Source organism: Mytilus trossulus, chromosome 5 (genome assembly GCF_036588685.1).
Source record: "Mytilus trossulus isolate FHL-02 chromosome 5, PNRI_Mtr1.1.1.hap1, whole genome shotgun sequence".
Taxonomy (NCBI): domain Eukaryota; kingdom Metazoa; phylum Mollusca; class Bivalvia; order Mytilida; family Mytilidae; genus Mytilus; species Mytilus trossulus.
Genome location: NC_086377.1, coordinates 75,113,943 through 75,138,305, shown reverse-complemented (window position 1 = coordinate 75,138,305; position 24,363 = coordinate 75,113,943). Strand labels below are relative to the sequence as shown.

The 24,363-nt window shown below is 31.8% G+C and overlaps 1 protein-coding gene across 1 annotated transcript in view; it reads left to right on the top strand.

The window, feature by feature from the left end:
• LOC134719164 (uncharacterized) overlaps positions 1 to 21,488 on the top strand; it is a 39,045-nt gene extending 17,557 nt beyond the window's left edge. The window contains exons 5-11 of the mRNA XM_063582140.1: positions 1,933 to 2,705; positions 3,770 to 3,800; positions 7,385 to 7,656; positions 8,318 to 8,345; positions 9,362 to 9,685; positions 11,400 to 11,699; positions 21,117 to 21,488. Of these exons, the coding sequence (XP_063438210.1) occupies positions 1,933 to 2,705; positions 3,770 to 3,800; positions 7,385 to 7,656; positions 8,318 to 8,345; positions 9,362 to 9,685; positions 11,400 to 11,699; positions 21,117 to 21,436 (2,048 nt within the window). The 3' untranslated portion in view covers positions 21,437 to 21,488. The remainder of the gene's footprint in view (positions 1 to 1,932; positions 2,706 to 3,769; positions 3,801 to 7,384; positions 7,657 to 8,317; positions 8,346 to 9,361; positions 9,686 to 11,399; positions 11,700 to 21,116) is intronic.
• The last annotated feature ends 2,875 nt before the right edge of the window (positions 21,489 to 24,363 follow it).

The window sequence follows — 24,363 nt, the reverse complement described above, 5'->3', positions numbered from 1 at the left end:
GTAGGTTAAACATGATTTAAACTACATGTAAACATTGAGTTTTATCAATGGGAACGCAATTTTGTTTAGTTTACGTGTGAGTTACACTAACACAACACCGAATTTAGGTCAATGTGAACACGGCCATATAGTTTATTTGTATACATTGATATGAAGAATACTTCGTAAATGTGAAATGATTTGCTATAAAGTCACGTGACATCAGCTACGGCCGAGATCAGTCTGATAATTTGTATAGATATCGTTATAAGTGACCAGTCCCGTTAGTATAGAAATTCCCTGCTTCAACCAAACTTTATGAATTCTATACAAAAACATGAAAATGCTTATAACCACAAAACAAAGATCAAGTTTGAATTTTGGTGCCTTCCCTTTTACCGTTCTAGAGTTATGCCCTTTACAAATGGAAAAAATGCGGATTTTTTTCGTTTCTATTGTCCAACTTAAGTTTACTTCAACGAAATTTTATGAAACTTAAATATAATGCTTATTACCAAAAAGCAGATCATTTAAAAATTTGGGTTGCGTCACTTTTTCCGTAATATGCAAGCTGGGGCATCATCTGTGTCCCATAGACACATTCCCTATTTAGTTTTGTTTTTCAATTTAAACTGAAACTGATATTTATTAAGTATAAAGGTACTAGTATAACTATAGAACTACATGGTTTCAAAATATAAAATATATTTGAACAATCCTAAAAAACTTGCAAGTAGTTCTATCTCATTTTGAGTTGATTACCAACACAATTATGTTTTGAGACAATGTGTTGTTGTTATATATTTAAACTGAAACTCTTATATCAGGCTTTTTATAGAAAGTAAATGTATACATGGTTAGTGTGACATTCATTTTCACTAAACTATCATACATTATTGTTTAGGGACCAGCTGATGCACACCTCGGTTGCGAGATTTACTTTAATGTACCACTGCAACAGTTTGTCATCGCAACTCCTCTCAAACCACACAACAGAATTTCACCAAACCTTTTCAGATAATGAGGACATACTATGTAGTTGTGCATATCGACGGGAAATTGCGATTCAATTTTTTTTCTAGGAGTTAGCCCCTTTGAACTTATTTGCTTCAATGTAATTCTGCAACAGTTTGTCATCTCAACTCCTCTGAAACCACACAAGAGAATTTCATGAAATTTTGTAGATAATAAGGACATACTATTTAGATGTGCATATTGGCAGGAAATTAATTTTTCTTATACAATTTGTTTTTCTTACACTTATTTATTTCCTCCAATGACAATGTGGGGTATGTGAGGGTGCTCACTAAGGTTCTTTAATTTGTCCACATTATATTCTATCATGATGTGGCATGGTTTTAATTTTTTTAATACATTTTGCTCAAATCGCTGTAGATGTAGTCTTACATTAGGATGAACTTCTGTAAATTTATTGATCTGATAAAGACAAAACTAAACGGGGAATCTTCAAATAACCAGTATTTCAAAGAAAAAAATCACATCTAGTGTATTTAACATTAACGTCTACCTTATACCGAAAAATTGTGCTTAAAACTGGAAAATAAAAATATGAAAGACAGTAATTGACTGACAAGATGTCATCATGGATGACTGCCATACATCATTCTTAGTGTTTCCCTTACAGAAAACATGTACAAGCCATGCAGACATTAGAAATCTAGCAGTTTTCTCACAGCACATGCAAGCCTTGTTTCAGATAATTTTCTTCCAAATGGAAATGATTCAACTTTGATCACCAAATCCTGTTATAACAGACTAGACAAAAAAAAATGTGTTCTGATATAAAAGACATTTAATTGAAATATTAAGATAAATTGTGTTTTCCAGTGATGATCTAAATGAGTGATACCAATTGTTTTATCATGTAGCTTTTATAGATCGCTATAATATCATAATATAAATAATATTTCATATTTTATTCAATTTTTATAGATGTTGCATTTTGGCCCAAAGAAAATAAAACAAGGAAAACCTTCAAAAAGATGTCTGAAAATGGAATGATTCAAAAAGTAGACCTCTACCAGATTTGGGAACAAGAAGAATTCCGTCAGATTTTACCATTTAAAGAGTACATATTTGATATGCTGATACATCTAGATATCGTATCCGAACAACGGAGATATGATACAAAAACAGGAAGTCGTCTACCAGTAGAAAACTTCTTTGTACCCTGTATGCTTACACAAAGAAATGATACAGATTACTTGACACAAGAATGTACACCAGAGAGGACTGTAAGTTTGGCCTTTGTTTTCAAAGGAACCATCATACCTCCAGCTTTACCAAACCGTCTAATATGTGCATGTCTGAGTATGTGGACATTAAAAGAATACCAAGGACGGAAACTTATGTTTTCGGGGTTTGTTGGGTTATCATTTGATAAAGAGCATGATATTGTTGTCTGTGTAGAAGGAAATAAGATCTTATTGCACCTAGTCCACAAGCGCTCCAAGGGTTTGATAATACCTGATATAGCCACCAGTGTCCGGGATTGTTTGTTTGTTACTTTGGAGAGAATATCCGAATTTTATCAGTCAACTATCCATTGTAAAGCCAACAACAAGTTACCATTCCACACTGAGTATTCCTGCTCAAAATTAAACTGTTTTACTCCAGAAGAAAATATGGTTGTAGATACAGAGGAATGTCTTTGCGAACATGGTGAAAACATTAAACACAACTGGAGAGTTTGGAATCAGAAACTGGTATGTACTTTACTTTAACTATTTTCATTTTGAATAATTTCTTAGGATGCATAAGACAGATATTTTTGGACATCATATAGTTGGTTTGTTTCTTTATAAAGAAATAAATAAAAAACAAATACAGAAATACCAAGGAAAATTCGGAATGGAAAGTCCCCTATCAAATCGCAAAATTTAATGCTGAAACATTAAAGAAAAAAAAATACAAGGACAATTTTATTCATCAGTATGATAACAATCTTTTGTTTTCAACTCTAGCTTTCCATCTGTTATTTTTTCGTAACTTTTTCGAGTATAATTAACAGCAATGCCAGTGTAGCAATTATTTGATAAAACCCCTAATCAATGTGCTGCAATTCACAGACACAGTGTAATGAATACCAGTTGCTATACATGATGATGTTCTTCTGTTATGCCAACACCAACCACCATGCAAATATATACTTACTCAAAATGTCATAATATGTAGAACAACACAATCAGTGTAGTAAAAGGTCGCACAACAAACCATACAATCCCTCCACAAAAGTCACATAAAGGTATTTGTTGTAGTCTCATTGGTGTAACTTTGTACTTCCAAATATTATGATTAATATGGAAACAAGACGATGTTGTATGATTGCCAATGAGGAAGCTCTCCACCAGAGATCAATTGACAAATTCGCAATGCTAGGTCATGGTATGGCTTTCATTAATTAGAAAAAAAAACATACCATATTTTCAACTATAAAGGGCCCTGAAAAGACAGATCTATGTAAAACAATTCAAAAATTAAAACTAACGAACTGATTCATGCATAAAACAAAGAACAAAAATAAGTAGGATGTACACCCAACAAATTACAACAATGAAAATACAGGCTCCTGACTTGAGACAGGCACATACAAATTGTGGCTTGATTAAACTTGTTCAGCAAAGTTATCAACACTAGTCTAACATTATACTAACATATAACTTTAAAAGAAGCAGATTCTATGTTTTTGTTTTTTGGTATGTTAGCCGGATAACGGATAACGTTAGCTACAAATAATTGTAGAATAATAAAAAGTTTTGTTTCCTTACAGGAACAAATGCAGTGTGATCCTAGTTGTCCAGGTAAATGTATTGACTATTTCTTTTTCTGTTAAAAGATCTCAAAAATATCATAATTCCTTTGTGAGTATCTTAGGAGTAAGTTATATTATGAGCTGATAACATAAATACAAAACCTTAGTAAGATTCACAATAATCCAGTTCTAAACATTTGGAATTGAAATGTGTATCGGCTATCTTTGTGTTCCATTACCACAAACAAATTTCAGCAAATATTCAAGCGTTACTGATGAGTCTTTTGTAGACGAAACACACGTCTGGCGTAAATCCCAAAATTATCCTGGTATTTATAATGAGTTTATATGCATGATATATATAAGAGTTGACAAGCATAAAAACCTTTACTGTTTTTGTCATGATTTCACTACTCCATGTTGGTTCAAAGTTGGTTGGCTTGCTTACCAATATTGTTAGGATGTTTACTAAAAAGTAAAATCACAAAAATGCTAAACTCCAAAATCAAATTATAAAACCCATCAAACGAATGGACAACAACTGTCATATTCCTGACTTAGTACAAACATTTTCAAATGTAGAAAATGCTGGATTAAATCTGTTTTTTAGGACAAAAAAAAAGCATCGTTATATTATTGTATATAACTTGATATGATAAGACAAGGCATATTTATTAATAAGGGAGTTAACTCATGTACAGTTTGGATGTGATTTTTTTTTATTATATTGTCCCTATAATAAACTCATCATAGATACCAGGATTACATTTTGTTTTTACGCCAGACACGCGTTTCCTCTACAATAGACTCATCAGTGACGCTCGATTCTAAAAAAAGTTTATTGGGCCAAATAAAGTTTGACGTTGGAGAGCATTGTTGTAGAAATTGGTGTTTTATAAGCGTATAATTTGAAACATTGAACTGCATGTATAACTTTACATGTCTTAAGATAAAGGTAACTGAAAATTGTTTAGTTATAGAGTGTTTAGATTTTATAGGTAGATATAAAAAATGGTTTGCAATGTTGTCAACATCAATACTTTAGTAAGTATAAAGGTAACACATAAGTCGTATTATAGAAGCTGTTTGACAAACACAAGTAATAATATTTACATAATTCTAACATGCCTTACTCATGTTTTCATAACGATCGTAATAATATGAAATGCAGACTCCGTTCATAGTTCTCATTGAAACATAGATTATGAACTAACTAGTTTGATAATAAATGAAATACAAATTTAAATGTATCCATTTGAGTATCATCATTTTAAACTCTAAATCAGCACTTTTTGACAAAACCTTCTCATTTATTTGAGAGCAAATTATATTTTTATACGACCGCAAAAATTGAAAAAATTTTGTTCGTATATTGATATTGGTATCACGTTGGCGTTAGCGTTGTCGTCGTCGTCGTCGTTGTCGTTGTCTTCCTAATATTTTTGGTTTTTGCACTATAACTTTAGTTTAAGTAAATAGAAATCTATGAAAATTAAACACAAGGTTTATGACCACAAAAGGATTGATTTTAGAAGTTTTGGTCCCAACAGTTTAGGAATTAAGGGCCAAAAAGGGCCAAAATAAGTATTTTCTTGGTTTTCGCACTATAACATTAGTTAAAGTGAATAGAAAGCAATGAAATTTTGACACAAGATTTATGACCACAAAAGAAAGGTGGGGATTGAATTTGGGAGTTTTGGTTCCAATTGTTCAGGAATAAGGGGCCAAAAAAGGACTTAAAAAACCATTATTCTTGGTTTTTGCACAATAACTTAAGTATCAGTTAATAGAAACCAATGAAATTTAAACACAACGTTAATGACCATAAAAGGAAGGTTGGGATTGATTTTGGGAGTTTTGGTCCCAACAGTTTAGGAATAAGGGGCCCAAAGGGTCCAAAATTATACAAAAATTGAATACTTTGTGTTGTTTGATATGCCAATCTAACTGCTTGATTTCATTAAAAATTGAATAATTGGTGTTCTTAGATATGCCAATCTAACTGCGTATGAAGATTCTTAATTTTTTGTCCCATTTTCAAGTTGGTCTACATTAAGGTCAAAAGGGTCCAAAATTAAACTAAGTTTGATTTTAATAAAAATTTAATTCTTGGGCTTCTTTCATCATGTTCATATGCTGAATCTAAACATGTACTTAGATTTTTGAATATGGGCCCAGTTTTCAAGTTGGTCCAAATCAGGATCCAAAATTATTATATTTACTATTGTGCAATAGCAAGAAATTTTCAATTGCACAGTATTCAGCAATAGCAAGAAATTTTTAATTGCACAGTATTGTGCAATAGCAAGAAATTTTCAATTGCACAGTATTGCGCAATAGCAATAAATCTGCAATTGCACAGTATTGTGCAATAGCAAGTATTTTCAATTGCACAGTATTGCGCAATAGCAAGAAATATCTAATTGCACAATATTGCGCAATAGCAATACATTTCAAATTGGAGTTATCTTTCTTTGTCCAGATTAGTAGTTGAATCAACTTAAATCTTTGTTTTATACAATATACTATGTATATTCACTTTTACTACCAACTGATAAATTAAAACAATCTTTACCATTCAGTGATAACAAGCACTTTTTTTACATTTTAATATTTTATGATGTATTTAAATGAGTAGTTATTGTATTAATTTGAATTGAGATCAGTTTTGGAATAAGGGAAAGGGGATGTGAAACAAAATTGGGGGGGGGGGGGGGGGGGGGGGTTCAATTTTTCTCATTTCAGATTTCATAAATAAAAAGAACATTTCTTCAGACATTTTTTGAGAGGATTAATATTCAACAGCATAGTGAATTGCTCAAAGGTAAAAAACAAAGTTAAAGTTTATTTGTCCACATTCATTCTGTGTCAGAAACCTATGCTGTGTCAACTATTTTAATACAATCTAAATTTAGAGCTGAATCCAGCTTGAATGTTGTGTCGATAATTGCCCCAACCGTTCAGGGTTCAACCTCTGCGGTCGTATAAAGCTGCGCCCTGTGGAGCATCTGGTTTATATTTTTTATACGACCGCAAGAAAAACAAATGGGATCGTAAAATGCTATCATGTCCTCATCGGCGTCATTGTCTGTGTCGTTGTCATCCGACGACATTTTGTTTCTCAATAATTCAGTTTAAGTGTATGGATCTCTTTGAAATTTAAGTAAAAGGTTTAATACCTCAACAGGAAAGTTGAGATGGTTTTTGGGGGTGATGGTCTCAACCGTTTGGGAATTAGGGTTACAAATTGTGCCCAAACAATAATTTTTCTAGTTTCAGAACAATAACTTGTGTATTAGTATTTGGATTGCTCTGAAATTGTACCCCAAGGTTCCATACCACAAATTGAAGATTGGGATTGATGGTGGGGGTAATCTGTTCTTGAATTTAGGGTCAAAAGGGTCTAAAACAATCATTTTTCTAGTTTTCAGACAATAATGCTTGTTTTAGTACACTGATGTCTCTTTTTGAAAACAACTGGGTCAATTTGAATCAAACCTTGCTATACTCATCAGTATAATTACTATTTATATTTGTTGACAATATTGACTAATAGTGTTCTAGTAATGTATCGTCACATTTACATAATTATTACTATCTATTCACAATGTTTACGTTTTATACAACTTGTAGGTTTGAGTGAATATTCTTTAGATCAAATTCCAAGTAACCCCGAGTTGCTTCGTCTTTCTGGTAATTGTGAGGAAGACTTGATACATGAGTTAGCACTTCGTCTTGGAATGGAAGAGATAGATTGGAGAGATATTGGCAAGAATTACACAGGAAATACACAGATGGTCAAGTTTTTGACACTTATTCACTTGAAAGATAATTATTCAATATGTTTTGGAGATCTAGATAGAAGTTTGCAAGAAATGAAAATAACAACACACACATTATGCATGGTAAGCTATATAGAGATAAAGTGTTTTTTGCATTTTCATATCTCCCTTTCAATTATGGTCACTTCAAAGTATATTAGCCCTGATTTTGACAACATCAAATCCAAGTTTTAGAGCAGCTTACATCAAAGATATATACTTAAATTTCACAATTAGATTGCTGGAATGTTTACATTTATAAACTACAGAAGTGTCAATAATTGATATTTAATATCGTGTTACATAACTATTAATGATATTTCATTAAATATGCATTGGGTTTTATTTTCCCAAGCTTTGCTGATACAGCAGGAGAAATGACCCAGATATATATAGATATGAACATGTGCTATTTGTTTTCTTAATTTTTGGATAACTTTCTCTTTTAAATAAACGGTCATACTTGACGCCATTTATCAAATTATGTAAATATAACAAAATACAACAAATGCCTCCATATTATTCGAAAATGGTCCTTAAATAATGGCGATATTATCCACATTTTTTCACATCTGTATGACAAAACAATGCTGATGATATGTATTCGTGAATTAAATTGGGGGCAATCATTTAAGATACAATGGAAGAATAATATTGAATAGTGAAAATTTTATTTTTTAACTTCTCTTAAGTTTGCAGATCTCATCATAAATGCTTATACAGTTTCATATGACTTCATTTTCAGGTCAGAAGAAGAAAACAAGTGAAATCTAGTAAGTAAACTGTTAAGATAGTCATGTACTTAAAACAAAATCTAGTATTTTTGTTTTACTGTACTGTCAACAGAAATTATACTTAACAGTGACTTTTTTAACCCATGGTCAACCGTAGTGTGGGCTTAGCTATAGTGCTGTGTCTGTCTATTAATTCTCCTAATTAACTAATGTCTTACAGTAACATCAGTTTAAAATCATAGAAACTGCATATGTTATCAAGTAATGCACATATTCTCAAATTAAATTGACAGAAGCATAAACATGAATTGTGTTTGTTAATTTTTATGTTTAGGAAAAAACACAAACAGGATCTAATATTGAACGTGATGTTTTGTCAATTGATGGGCAGTTTTTTCTTATAATCACTTTGTCATTATTTTTTACAAGGGAAGCAGTATGACTAAAAAGGACTTAGAAAAATCTTTGAAAGGTTCATAAAGAGGGGCTACAGATACCAGAGGGATATTCAAACTCATAAGTCGAAAATAAACTGACAATGTCGGGGCTAAAAAAGACAAGGACAAACAGAAACACAATAGTATACAAAACAAAACACAGAAAACTAAAGACTAAGCAACATGAACACCACTTACCATTGTGTGTGATCTAAGGTGTGCCAGAAGGGTACGCAGAACCTGCTCCTCACGAGGCACCCATCATGTTGTTCATGTCATCTAAAACCAGTCCTAGATAATATAATGATTGTTTAAAACATCACTTGAAGGAAAAGATTTTTTCTGGATTTCTGGCAGTGTAACGGCCTGATTGAATAGTGATTAATGTATAATTTGCAAAAAGTTTGGATGCGAATACAAGAAAACACATGTTCAGAATCGAGTCAGTAAACATGGTAAATACCATTTGACAATAAAAGTTGATCGATATTCAGAAAATCTTGTTGTTTGAATAAAGCAAGGACAAGGTGTTTAAAAAGTTCCTTTTAGACTAATGTCCATGAGTCCATGTGAATTTATGAACTTACATGTATTATTTAAATCTAAATTCTCTTATAGGAATTCCAGACGATATATTAGATTGTATCCCTACAGATGAAATTTTAGACAAGCTAGCACCAAAGATTGGAAAAATGGTTTTTCAACTTGGAACAGAACTCGGATTGTCCATAGCGGATTTAGAAAATATCGACAAATGTAGTCCCAATTTGACAGCCCAAAATAAGGAAGTGTTATTTACTTGGAGAAAAGACAGATCAGTAAAACCTACAATACGGGTCATTAAACAAGCTTTAGTTAATATAAGAAAAGGTGTACGTTGTTTAGAGGAGGTTGTGGAGAACATTGATGCAAAAACATTAAGAGCTGTGGAAATTGTTACAGGTAATAATATGCTGCGACAGAAAACATGCATGGAAGCTTTTCACTAGCTTTTTATTTACGGAATAGGTAGCATTCGTGAATAAATCTTAATCTGAAATTTGCTTATTCTGTCATGTTCAGTCTCCCAGTCAATTTTCAGCCATATCCACTGCGGTTCATTCAGTTATGTTAAAACCACTTGCAGTCAACTAAGTAGCTTTTCAGACAATTTAGTATACAGGTGGCATCTGGAATCATCTAGGAATCTCTTTCAAACTATTTGTATATGTTTGCTTCTAGTTGTTCAGGTTTTTTTTTTTAATTTAATTTCTTTGAAAAGTTATAGCAGTATTGGTATATTACTTTTGTGAAGGAATGCACTCCAAATTTTTTTTTCATTTGTTATGACCTGCGTTTCCTTTGTTAAGTTTTAGTTTATGTCAATTCAATGCATATACATGTGTCAGAAAAGTTTTGGATATTTTAAGTTCTATATTTAGAAATAATCTTGAAAACTAACCTTTCTTAAACTATGACAGTTGTGTAAATGGAACATATATAATCCAAATATAAAAGGCACTTTGGGCTTAACTCGTCAGATTGATACCAAAAAGACGGTTTCTATGTATGCAGGCATTTGTTTTTTTTAGCATTTCAGTATTTCTGTTGTTCCATTGTTTTCCTCATATAGTTGATGTGTTTCCCTCGGTTTTGGTTTGTGATCTTGATTTGTTTTCACTTAATCTATTTATGACTATTGAACAGCGGTTTATTACTGTTGCCTTTATGAGACAAAGCAAACAAACAATTAACAGAAACACATAAGCATAAAGTACTGATAAGTTAGTTAAAAAACATTAACAACTAATTAAAGAAAAATGTACCCGAGACAAAATATCAATCAATACACATCAAATGAATTTAGTTTGATTACGGCATAAACACTTTAGGAAAACTTGACATAACATATCTATTTTACTGTTAATATCACTTTATATATCTATGTACATTTTTGGGAGTTTGGGCTTAACTCGTCAGATTGATACCAAATAGTCCGTTTCTATGTATGCAGGCATTTGTTTTTTTTAGCATTTCAGTGTTTCTGTTGTTCCATTGTTTTCCTCATATAGTTGATGTGTTTCCCTCGGTTTTGGTTTGTGACCTGGATTTGTTTTCGCTTAATTGATTTATGACTATTGAACTGCAGTTTACTACTGTTGCCTTTATGACACAAAACAAACAAACAATTAACAGAAACACTGAAGCATAAAGTACTGATAAGCTAGTTAAAAAAACATTAACAACTAATTAAAGAATAATGTACCCGAGACAAAATATCAATACACATCAAATAAATTTAGTTTGATTACGGCATAAACACTTTTGGAAAACTTGACATAACATTTCTATTTTACTGTAAATATCACTTTATATATGTACATTTTCAGGAGTCTTATACAGAAATATCCTATCTGTGGGCTAAAATGGAAGGTTCTTCCATAGAAATAGATAGTGTCTTGAGAGTTTGAGCTGTGCTAAACTTTTATATTCCATATTTTGTATGTGTGCAATTTCAAAACTTGAACTAAAGTTTAGACTTTTCGTTTGCTTGACAATACATATTTTGAAAAGCAATCAGTACATGCAGTATGCTAACTGAATACAAAATATAATCATTTTGATACTTTAAGTCAACTTACATGCTAAACGAAATTTTGTATTTCTACAATTACAGATAAAATCAGAGACAATGCAGACAGAATCATACAGGACATACAAATCAGTCAAATTTTAGATCATATGATGACACATCTGGTGATTTCAGTAGATGACAGAAGCCGTATTGAACAACATGCTGGACAAGATGATCAAAATAGAGCGTTGCTGGATATTGTGATTAAAAGAAGAGAACCTGCGTACAGTGTATTTGTTGATGGATTACTTAATTATGGATACGAAGATATCGCTAATGATTTGAAATGTGATACACAGGAAACGAGTCCAAGTACAACATTAGTATCTGCTGAAAATGAAGGTATGGCTGAAGGGTTTATTATAAGCACAAACAAATATGTTTATACTGAAATTATAATACTTTGGTATAACTGGATGCTCTTTTAACTTAGTCATTTAAAATAGAGGTGTGCAACAGTTCCCTAGCTGGTCTGGGATTATTTTTTTGTTTTTATATTGTTTGAAGCATATGTATTTCAAATATCACCACTGATGACTGCATGATAAGAATTGTTTTCACATTAAGATAAACACATCTTCACGACATTTAGTTTAAAAAGCATATTTGGTGGTGTCAGTAAAATTTACGACGGGACCATGATTTCAACTTCACAATTTGGAGCTCTTGATTTAATAGCTTCTTTATGAGCAACAACCCTCTTTTAAGGAAATCATGATAGGAAACAGAAGCTCTGGAATATCATATCAACTGGGAGATATATACTCCTTATATATACAGACACTGCTGGAATGTTGTTACATAGAAATGGAAAGTTCCCAATTGGGAAGCTGAAATCATCTCTATTGTCGTAAAGCCTTGCAACAACTTAGCCATAGTATTCAACTTAAATACAACTTGTTAACCTTTTAAGACATCTGGTCTCTGGTTGAGAGTTGTCTAATTGGCAATCAAATCGCGTCTCTACTGTTATAAATGTTTAAGATGTTTTATTCTTGATTCATATAGTTTACTGAGAGATATTTTTAGTCATTATTTTAATTTGGTTGTTTTCAATGAAGTATCAGTAACCAAAAATTTGTTCCGACTGGTGTAAGCTTCAATTCCGTTTCATTCCTCTTTTACAATATCATAGACACATTTGACTTGACAAGTGGGTGAGAACATATTCCTTATCTTACAATTTTTGATGTAGCTAGTGCTAAGGGTGGAGTATTGTTGACTGTCTTTTTCTCTTTCTTTTTTTAGCTCACCTGCCCTAAAAGTTTTCGTCGTCGTCCGTCGTCCGTCGTCGTTAACTTTTACAAAAATCTTCTCCTCTGAAACTACAGGTCCAAATCAAACCAAACTTGGCAACAATCATCATTGGGGTATCTAGTTTAAAAAATGTTTCCGGTGACGCGGCCAACCAACCAAGATGGCCGCCATGGCTAAAAATAGAACATAGGGGTAAAATGCAGTTTTTGGCTTATAACTCAAAAACCAAGCATTTAGAGCAAATCTGACATGGGGTAAAATTGTTTATCAGGTCAAGATCTATCTGCCCTGAAATTTTCAGATGAATCGGACATACCATTGTTGGGTTGCTGCCCCTAAATTGACAATTTTAAGGAATTTTTTTTTTAATTTATCATATTTTATTGATATCTGTACATTTGTTAGTTTTCAAACATCAAGTACCGGTATCTTATCCCGGCCTCGTTAACATTAGTAAATAACATATATATACAACTGTTAGTTTTTGTTAGTATTATACATACAATTTTCCATATTTGAAAATATTATATACCATATCAGTAATATCAAAAAATGAAGTTTACCATTAAGATAATCAACCATAATTATCTAATATAACAAATGCACAGGTTATGAAAAAAATATATAATGTGAGTAGTTGAAGTAATAAAAATAAATATATATAAGCTATATATTTTTAGGTATGCCTGTAGATTATTTTCAAAATTATGAAGAAAAAAAAAAAAAAAAAAAGAAGTTTAAAGAAAAAAAAAAAAAAAAAAAAAAAAAAAAAAATTAAAAAAAAATTAATAAATAAGTAAATAGATAATTGAAAGATAAATATTCAATTTCAAGGAAATTATAAGTTTTTTGTTTGTTTTCAGTTATTTGCAGAGATGAATAATGTAGTTCTTTCTCATGTTAGAAACAATATATCATATGACAATTCTATTTCTACTAATTTATGTACACATATACAATGTAAAACAAAATATCTGATCATTCATCAAAAAGAATGGCAAAAGCATTCCAACTTTTGTCAAAAATTTCTACTCTTTTATTTTTAACAGCAATTAATTTTTCAGTGTTGTATAAAGATTTTATTTTACTTTGCACTGCCTGCATTGATAGAGATTTCTTAAAATATTTGCAGTTGAAAATATATTGTTTTATCTGCATATAAATCAAATTTGCAGCATTCCCCTTAAATGATTTTGTAGTATCCCCAAATAGAAAATATTTTAAGGTAAATGGAACGCTTATACCATTTGACAATAACCATGAGTCAATTTCATCAATGAATGTTTGAACAATCTCACAATTCCAAAATAAATGTACAATAGTTTCTACTTCTTCTTGGCAAAAAGTACAATTTGGGTTGTCAGTGACCTTAATTTTATTCAAAAATTTATTTGTACCTAAAATATGTTGATTTATTCTGTATTGTATGTAACCACTGCAGTTTGGTATTTTTTGTTACTTTAAAAGGTAACTTGAAAATTAATTTCCATTCCTCTTCATCTACCTTCACAATTTGATCCCATTTTTTCTGGCCTGTTGAAACTATATTATTTTTAATTAACAGTGAATACATGTCTTTAGTTCCCCTTGAGCTTTTAAAAAAAATCTTGGCAAATGAAGGAATAAAAGGTGTGACTAGTTTATAATTATCAAAAACATATCCTTTTCTTGCATTCTTTACAGCAGAAATTATGCTGTTATATTTCATAACATTTCTATCAACTTTAAATGTTTCTACTAAATGTTCTAAACTGAAAAATTTTCCAGCATCTGATACAATGTCATTAATGAAAAATATACCTTTATTAAACCAGTTTTTATAAAATACAGGTTTATTTTCTATTTTTATACAATTATTCATCCACAGTGGACTTGACAAAAAATATTCCCACATATTCTTTTCTTCTTTATCAACAATACTGTCCCATGAATGGAATACATCCTGCCAAAATTTATTTTTCATCTTTACTTTAATGTTTGACAGATAACCATTTCCAAACTTAAATAATTTTTCTTGATTTATTATGGAAAATAAAATATTTTTCCATTTATTGTAAGATTGAAAAAGTTTTCTAACCCATGTGGATTTGAGTGCTATGATGAAGGAATTAAGATTGATCATTTTCAATCCACCTTCACTGTAATCCTTTTGTAACAGATCTTTCTTGACTCTATGAACAGGTGAATTCCAAATAAATGTAAAGATAAGCTCGTTAATCTTTTTCACAAGTTCTTGATTTGGGTTTGGCAATGTAATTATAAGGTGATTAAGGACAGGTAAAATCAGAGTTTTCACAACTGTAATTTTACCAATTACTGTAAGATTTCTTTTAGACCATATTTTGATTAGATTTTTTATCTGCAAAACTCTCTCACTATAATTGATGTTAATAATTTTATCAAGATCTACGTCAAAATTAATACCCAATAACTTAAAAGATGTTGCACCCCAGGATAAATTTCTGTTTGGACAAAGTTTGTCACTACAGTATCTTTTACTCCCAATCCAAACTACCTGTGTTTTAGAAAAGTTTATATTTAGCCCTGAGAGGTTTGCATACCAATCTAATTCATTTAAAGTTTGATTTAAGGAGTGTTCACTTCCATCTAAAATAAGTGAAGTATCATCTGCAAACTGTGATAACTTATGTTCTATCCTAGCCACAGTTATGCCAGTAATATTTTTATTCCCTCGTATTCTAATTGCCAAAATTTCTGCACAAAGTATAAAAAGGTAGGGTGATAAGGGATCCCCTTGTCTACAGCCACGTCCTATTTAATTTGAAAAAAGTCTGAAAGATTTCCTCCCTGAATGACTGCAGATGAGATATTATTATAAAATACTTTAACCCAGTTAATAATAGATTCACCAAAATTAAATAATTGCAACACTGACAACAAAAAGTCCCAAGATAGAGAATCAAATGCTTTTTCAAAATCAATTAAAAGCAATAAACCTGGAATATCATGTTCTTCTGTATATTGTAAAAGATCATAAATCAATCTGATGTTATCCCCAATAAAACGCCCACTTATAAAGCCAGTTTGATCTAAATCAATCAGTTTGTCTAAAACTATTTTAAATCTACTAGCAATAACCCCTGAACCAATTTTGTATACAGTATTAAGTAAGGAGATTGGTCTCCAATTTTTGAGTAAATGCCTTGGTTTATTGTCTTTTGGTAAGCATGTAATGATTCCCTGCCTTTGAGTCACTGATAAATGTCCCAAGTTTGACCCATAATTTAAAGATTTCACAACAAAAGCTTTCAAATCCTTCCAGAAAAACTTAAAAAAATCTTAAGGAAATTTTACTGTTTTTGGTTATTATCTTGAATATTATTAAAGATAGAGATAAACTGTAAACAGCAATAATGTTCAACAAAGTAAGATTCACAAAAAGGTCAACATGACCGAAGTGGTCAGTTGACACCTTTAGGAGTTATTGCCCTTTATAGTCAATTTTTAACCATTTTTCGTAAATCTTAGTTATCTTTTACAAAAATCTTCTTCTCTGAAACTACTGGGCCAAATTAATCCAAACATGACCAAAATCATCATTGGGGTATCTAGTTTAAAAAATGTGTGGCGTGACCCTGTCAACCAACCAAAATGGCCGCCATGGCTAAAAATAGAACATACAGGTAAAATGTAGATTTTGGCTTATATCTCTGAAACCAAAGTATTTAGAGCAAATCTGACAAGGATAAATTGTTTTTCAGGTCAAGATCTATTTGCCCTGAAATTTTCAGACAAAACAGACACCCTGTTGTTGGGTTGCTGCCCCAGAATTAGTAATTTTAAGGAAATTTTGCAGCTTTTGGTTATTATCTTGTATATTTTAATAGATAGAGATAAACTGTAAACAGCAATAATGTTCAGCAATGTAAGATCTACAAATAAGTCAACATGAACAAAATTGTCATTAAGTTACCCCTTAAGGAGTTATTGCCCTTTATAGTCATTTTTTTTAACAATTTTCATAAATTTTTGTAAATTTGTAGAATATATTTTCCACTGTAATTACTACGCCAAGTTCATTATAGATAGAGATAACTATAGCAAGAAGAATGTCCAGTAAAGTAAGATCTACAAACACATCATGATCACCAAAACACAATTTTGTCATGAATTTATTTGTGTCCATTGTTTAATATGCACATAGACCAAGGTGAGCGACACAGGCTCTTGAGAGCCTCTAGTTTTATCTTGTGCTTCAAAGAAGCTCATTTTTATCAAGAATCAGCTACTCAATGGGATTGAAATTAAACGTGGATACATTATTTCGTGTAATTAAAGAAGGACTCCCATTAATTTTTGTGTAAAATAATTAGACTTAAAAATATAAAAAGTGGTTTCTGGCTGAACTTATATGGATGTGGGGTTATAACGAGGGATAAATTTCCATTGATTTTGAGGTCACGATGGCTGCGATGATATTTACCTAACAATGGCTGAGATCATAGTTACCTAACAATGGTTGAGATGATTGTTACCTAACATTGGCTGAGATCATAGTTACCTAACAATGGCTGAGATGATATTTACCTAACAATGGCTGAGATCATAGTTACCTCACAATGGCTGAGATGATAGTTACCTAACAATGGCTGAGATTATAGTTACCTAACAATGGCTGAGATGATATTTACCTAACAATGGCTGAGATCATAGTTACCTAACAATGGCTGAGATCATAGTTACCTAACAATGGCTGAGATCATAGTTACCTAACAATTGCTGAGATGATAGTTACCTAACAATGGCTGAGATCATAGTTAACTAACAATGGCTGAGATCATAGTTACCTAACAATGGCTGAGATGATTGTTACCTAACAATGGCTGAGATGATAGTTACCTTACAATGACTGAGATCATAGTTACCTTACAATGACTGAGATCATAGTTACCTAACAATGACTGAGATCATAGTTACCTAACAATGACTGAGATCATAGTTACCTAACAATGGCTGAGATTATAGTTACCTAACAATGGCTGAGATGATAGTTACCTAACAATGGCTGAGATCATTGTTACCTAACATTGGCTGAGATCATAGTTACCTAACAATGGCTGAGATCATAGTAACCTAACAATGGCTGAGACGATAGTTACCTAACAATGGCTGAGATGATAGTTACCTAACAATGACTGAGATCATAGTTTCCTAACAATGGCTGAGATGATAGTTACCTACCAATGGCTGAGATCATAGTTACCTAACAATGTCTGAGATGATAGTTACCTAACTGACTGAGATCATAGTTACCTAACAATGACTGAGATCATAGTTACCTAACAATGGCTGAGATCATTGTTACCTAAATATGGCTGAGATGATAGTTACCTAACAATGGCTGAGATCATAGTTACCTAACATTGGCTGAGATGATAGTTACCTAACAATGGCTGAGATCATAGTTACCTAACAATGGCTGAGATCATAGTTACCTAACGATGGCTGAGATCATAGTTACCTAACAATGGCTGAGATGATAGTTACCTAACAATGGCTGAGATCATAGTTACCTAACAATGGCTGAGATCATAGTTACCTAACAATGGCTGAGATGATAGTTACCTAACAATGGCTGAGATCATAGTTACCTAACATTGGCTGAGATTATAGTTACCTAACAATGGCTGAGATGATAGTTACCTAACAATGGCTGAGATCATAGTTACCTAACAATGGCTGAGATGATAGTTACCTAACAAGGTCTGAGATCATAGTTACCTAACAATGACTGAGATCATAGTTACCTAAATATGGCTGAGATCATAGTTACCTAACAATGGCTGAGATCATAGTTACCTAACAATGGCTGAGATCATAGTTACCTAACAAGGTCTGAGATCATAGTTACCTAACAAGGGCTGAGATCATAGTTACCTAACAATGGCTGAGATCATAGTTACCTAAATATGGCTGAGATCATAGTTACCTAACAAGGGCTGAGATCATAGTTACCTAAATATGGCCGAGATCATAGTTACCTAACAATGGCTGAGATCATAGTTACCTAACAATGGCTGAGATCATAGTTACCAAACAATGGCTGAGATCATAGTTACCTAACAATGGCTGAGATCATAGTTACCTAACAATGGCTGAGATCATAGTTACCTAACAATGGCTGAGATCATAGTTACCAAACAATGGCTGAGATCATAGTTACCTAACAATGGCTGAGATCATAGTTACCTAACAATGGCTGAGATCATAGTTACCTAACAATGGCTGAGATCATAGTTACCTAACAATGGCTGAGGTCATAGTTACCAAACAATGGCTGAGATCATAGTTACCTAACAATGGCTGAGATAATAGTTACCTAACAATGGCTGAGATCATAGTTACCTAACAATGGCTGAGATCATAGTTACCTAACAATGGCTGAGATCATAGTTACCTAACAATGGCTGAGATCATAGTTACCTAACAATGGCTGAGATCATATTTTCCAAACAATGGCTTAGATCATAGTTACCTAACATTGGCTGGTATTTGTCTGGTACTGTAATGCTCATCAAAGATACCACGCTTGGCAAGTCACAAAACTAGTATACCAATTAAGGAATGACTGTAATATTTTTTTCTGTCTATGAAGAAATAACATAAAAATTTTGATGCACACTGAATAACTCGCGTAGCGGGTAATTTAACAGTGTGCACCACATGTTTTTATGTTATTTCGAATAGACAGAAAACATATTACAGTCATTTCTTATAATTTCATTCTAAATTTCATTTAAACCATAGAAAACCATGGAAAAACGTTGATGATGTCACGGTCACATGACTAAATAATGTCTATGGGCTGATAACAAAATAACGTCAGCCAATCAGAAGACGCTTTACATCCAAAATTAAATTATTGATATCACAAAAGAATGTGTAACCCTGCCTCATTTATGCACATGTGCTAAGTCATGAACCTTCAGTCGTGTGTATATTCTAATTTTGGTTTATTCATGTTTCGAATTTTAGTGTGGCTTTGATTTTGCTGAACTAGTTTATTTTCTTCTTGTTGAAAACCCATTGGTAGCATAAGGCTGTTTTCTGTTTTTTGTCGGGTTGTTGTCTCTTTCACACATTTTCCATTTCCAATCTTCTGTCTATGTATGATTACAATCTCTCTTAAAAATGTTATGTGTGTGATAATTTCAAAGCAGACTTATAATGTTGTTGTCTTTTTGACACATTCCCCATTTCCATTCTTGATTTTATTATAAATCTAAATTATGCAATATGTACAATTTTCTTGAAGAAACATAAGATCTATTGACCTAACATTCCATGTGAACATTTAGATTATTCGTTAGACATTATATTGAATATATTAAAGACATTGCACATGACTATACAATTTTTACTTGTGAAAACTCCTGAACTCCAGAGAAAATCCAAAACATCAAGTCCCTTAACAATTGTCAAAATCATAAGCTCAAACAAATCAAGCGATTGGAAAACAACTGTGTTATCTGACTTGATACAGACATTTCCTTATAACGAAATTGGTGGATTAAACCTTGTTCTAAAGCTAGCTAAATCTCTCACTTGTATGCCAGTCACATAAAAGAGCCGTGGTGTAGTGGTTAGTGCATCGGACTACTAACACAAAGGTTCTTTGTTCGATTCCCGTTTGGGATGAAAATTTCAGGGACTGAATTTTCGGCTCTCCCTTGACACCATTTGCGAGTATGGTCTTGAGGAAACGATGACAGTCCATCGGAAGAGGACGATAAATGACTTACCTGTGTTAAGAGAGAGCCATATCTCTTGTATGTTAAAGACACCCTTGTAGATTTAAAACAGAGCAGGCTAATGCCTCTACAAGGCAGCACTCGCGCCCGCAAAGTGGAAAGGGATTAATATAAGTTGCAAAACTTGTTTCACAATCCACTATAAATAAAAATGTTTAAACTAAAAACAATTTGTAAACAAAACGAACAAGACATAATAGATACAAATGTAGAAAATGGGGAAACAGCAGTCAACTTTGTCATATAATTTCAATCACTATAAAAACAAACAAAGATGTCAAGAAAGATATTACCAAACAAAGCACAACACCACAATGCCTGGATGCACAAATACAGTCACGTCTAAAGATATTACCAAATAATGGACCAAACAGTAAACATTAATAATTTACTAAGACAATGCCTGGATGTACAAGCACAGTCACACCTAAAGATATTACCAAATAATGGACCAAACAGCAAACGTTAATAATTTACTAAGACAAAAAAAACCTATAACACGTAATTAAGATGATAAACAACTTCAGTACCTAGATTATCATATATTATTTGTGTAGTTGATACGGAATATTTATCAACAAGGTCTTGGTATCTTCCAATGAACTTTTTTAGAAAAAGGACGAGATATTTGACATTATGTAATATATTCCAAAAACTGAATAATTTTTATGTTTTTTTATCATGAAAGGTCAATAACACTTAAGAAAAAAAAGTTTCTCATATTTTGTAGGTTTATCAGACTGGAAAGTTCGTATACAGAAGAATTATCTCAACATCATCACTGATATACAACATGAAAGCATAGTAGATCATCTAATATCAAAACAAGTGATGTCAAATGACGATGGGAAAAAGATAGAATCTGGTAAAACACCACAGGAGAAGAATAGGACGTTAATTGACATGCTTTTACGTAAAAAGGAACAGGGATTTATTGAATTTCTAAAAGCTCTACGTAAAGACCAAGTTTATGCAGATCTAGCAGATCAAATAGAAAAGACATTAGTTACAAGCACAGATATCTCAATCCTTTGTCAATGCTTGAAATAAAATAAATGTAATTTCTTTCAGAAGAAAAACTTTACATGAGAAAGTAAAGACCCCTAGGACAAAAATCTGTAAACAATGAATACAAGGAGGTATTGTCAATCCAATGTTCAATGATTTGGTCATTTAAACCATCAATGTAAATGAATAACAATATACTATTGATAACAATCTTTTATATTAAACATATGTCATGTGTGAGTGTCATGCTGGGCAAGAAAAAAGCTAAAATATGTACCCCTTTTCCGAGTATTCATTCCTAAATACAAATCCCCTACGAGTGTTCGTTCCATAACATATATGATAATTATGAAGCAGTCATGACATATTCTATATTCATAAAAAATAACTTTAATGTATCTTAATATAATTATTGAGAACCAGTAATTGGAAAGTTCATATGCACTACTGTTTTTTAAAGGTCAAAACATGGCTGTGTGGCATATTTTCAACATTTATATGCCTCAAACTTCCAAGAATTTACATGTATACTGAAATTATGTATTTCCTCTCAGTTAACATTTGGTCCTTCTCAAAATTTAATTTGGCCGCTATCCATGTGAATTCATACTGGTAAAGTTCTAAAGATGTGTCTCTTTGAGATGCAACATAGTATCATATCTGGCAACCAGTAGAAATCCCAAAAGAGGATTTAAACCATCAATGTAAATGAATAACAATATACTATTGATCACAATCTTTTATATTAAACATATGTCATGTGTGAGTGTCATGCTGGGCAAGAAAAAAGCTAAAATATGTACCCCTTTTCCGAGTATTCATTCCTAAATACAAATCCCCTACGAGTGTTCGTTCCATAACATATATGATAATTATGAAGCAGTCATGACATATTCTATATTCATAAAAAATAACTTTAATGTATCTTAATATAATTATTGAGAACCAGTAATTGGAAAGTTCATATGCACTACTGTTTTTTAAAGGTCAAAACATATGGCTGTGTGGCATATTTTCAACATTTATATGCCTCAAACTTCCAAGAATTTACATGTATACTGAAATTATGTATTTCCTCTCAGTTAACATTTGGTCCTTCTCAAAATTTAATTTGGCCGCTATCCATGTGAATTCATACTGGTAAAGTTCTACAGATGTGTCTCTTTGAGATGCAACATAGTATCATATCTGGCAACCAGTAGAAATCCCAAAAGAGGTGTGGTTTGTGAAACAGCTGTATTTACAAAGTGAAACCTAAAGGAAATGTCATAACTTGATACAATATTCTATATGTACTATTTTGATAAATTTTAAAGAACCTACATAGCTGTAATTAGCTTATTATCAATTTCATTTCAGTCATAATTGTGTATGTCAATCTCTCAAAGCAGTTAAATGTTACCTTAATAGTCAATGTAGGTCTAAATTTAAAGTCTAATGAATAATAAAGTATGTACATATGAAATAACTAATTCAGTGACAGAATCTTGTCCTAAGGATGTTTTTGTATTTTTTACATTAACTTGTTGTATATTGTGTTTATCAAACAGCTACTTTTATATGTACATTTGTAAATAAAAATGCCTATTCATAAATATAGTTTTAAATAAAAATGCGACGATATGCTCTTTATGTAAATATAGTTATTGCTAACATAATATGGTATTTCACAACGAATGTTTTTGACATAACACATCTGTTCTGTCAAATGAACTAATCTTTCATCCATCAGAAAAAAAGGATTTTAAATTCAAACAGATCAGTGATAATTGTCTGGTTATATTATATTTTCAAATAGTTGAGAACATATCAAATGTCAAAAAACATTTGATAACCTACTACCAAGCAAATGTTTGGCCTCTTTCAAGTCAAGCTATCTGCACCATGTGTTGTTTGGTGGTGTTTTAGCGCAATGCTATATAACTTCCTGCTTGCCTTTTTAATATTTTGTTTTTCGATCGTCACTGATGAGTCTTTTGCTTAAGTTCTTCAGAAGATACCAAGACTTTGTTGATACATATTCGACTGCACAAATAATACATGATGGTCTTGAAGTATAAATGTTAGTCACTGACGTTGTTTATCATCCTAATTATGTGTTGTAGTTTTCCTTTTTTTGTCTTCGTAAATTACTTTTACTGTTAAGCCCTTTTTTGTAATACCCTTTTGGGATTTTTTGGTGTGGCTCAGTACTTAAACATCCCGCCATTGTGTTATTTTGCTATGGTCATTTCTGTATTCTTGTATATTTTTACCAATGCGCTTTGGTCTATATGCCATTTTATTTTCTTTGTTGACATATTTGTCTTTTTTTATAGTGATTAAGATTATAACACAATGTTGACTGCTGTACCCCTATTTTTTAAATTTAAATATTTTATCTATCATGTCTGTTTGTTTTGTTCACACATTGTTGTCAATATAATGGAATTTTATGCGACTGTCATACAAGTGAGAGGTTAAGCTAGCTATAAAACCAGGTTTACTTCACCATTTTCTACATAAGGAAATGCCTAAACCAAGTCAGGAATATGACTTCCCATTCGTTTGATGTGTTTGACCTTTTGATTTTGCCATTTGATAAGGGAATTTTTCGTTTTGAATTTTCCTTGTATTTCTGATTTTTACTTTTTTGTAAACGAAAAATACAATGACGCTTAAAATGATAAGCCTGGAATCTTTAATGAGTTTTTCTTATGTTGTACGTCTGTTAATAATTTGAAGGAGTCTAGTGTGTAAAATTTAAATTTCAATATCCATTGTCAGTTTTACAAAATTTAACCCCTTTTCCTTTCATCGCCAATATCGAAATTAGTATATAAAAATAAGGAGATATGATATGATTGCCAATTAAACAACTATCCACCAAAGTTCAAATAAAGTGGAGGTAAGCAATTATAGGCAACTGTACGGGCTTCAACAGTGAGAAAAACCCATACCGTAAAGTCGGCTATAAAAGGCCCCAACAT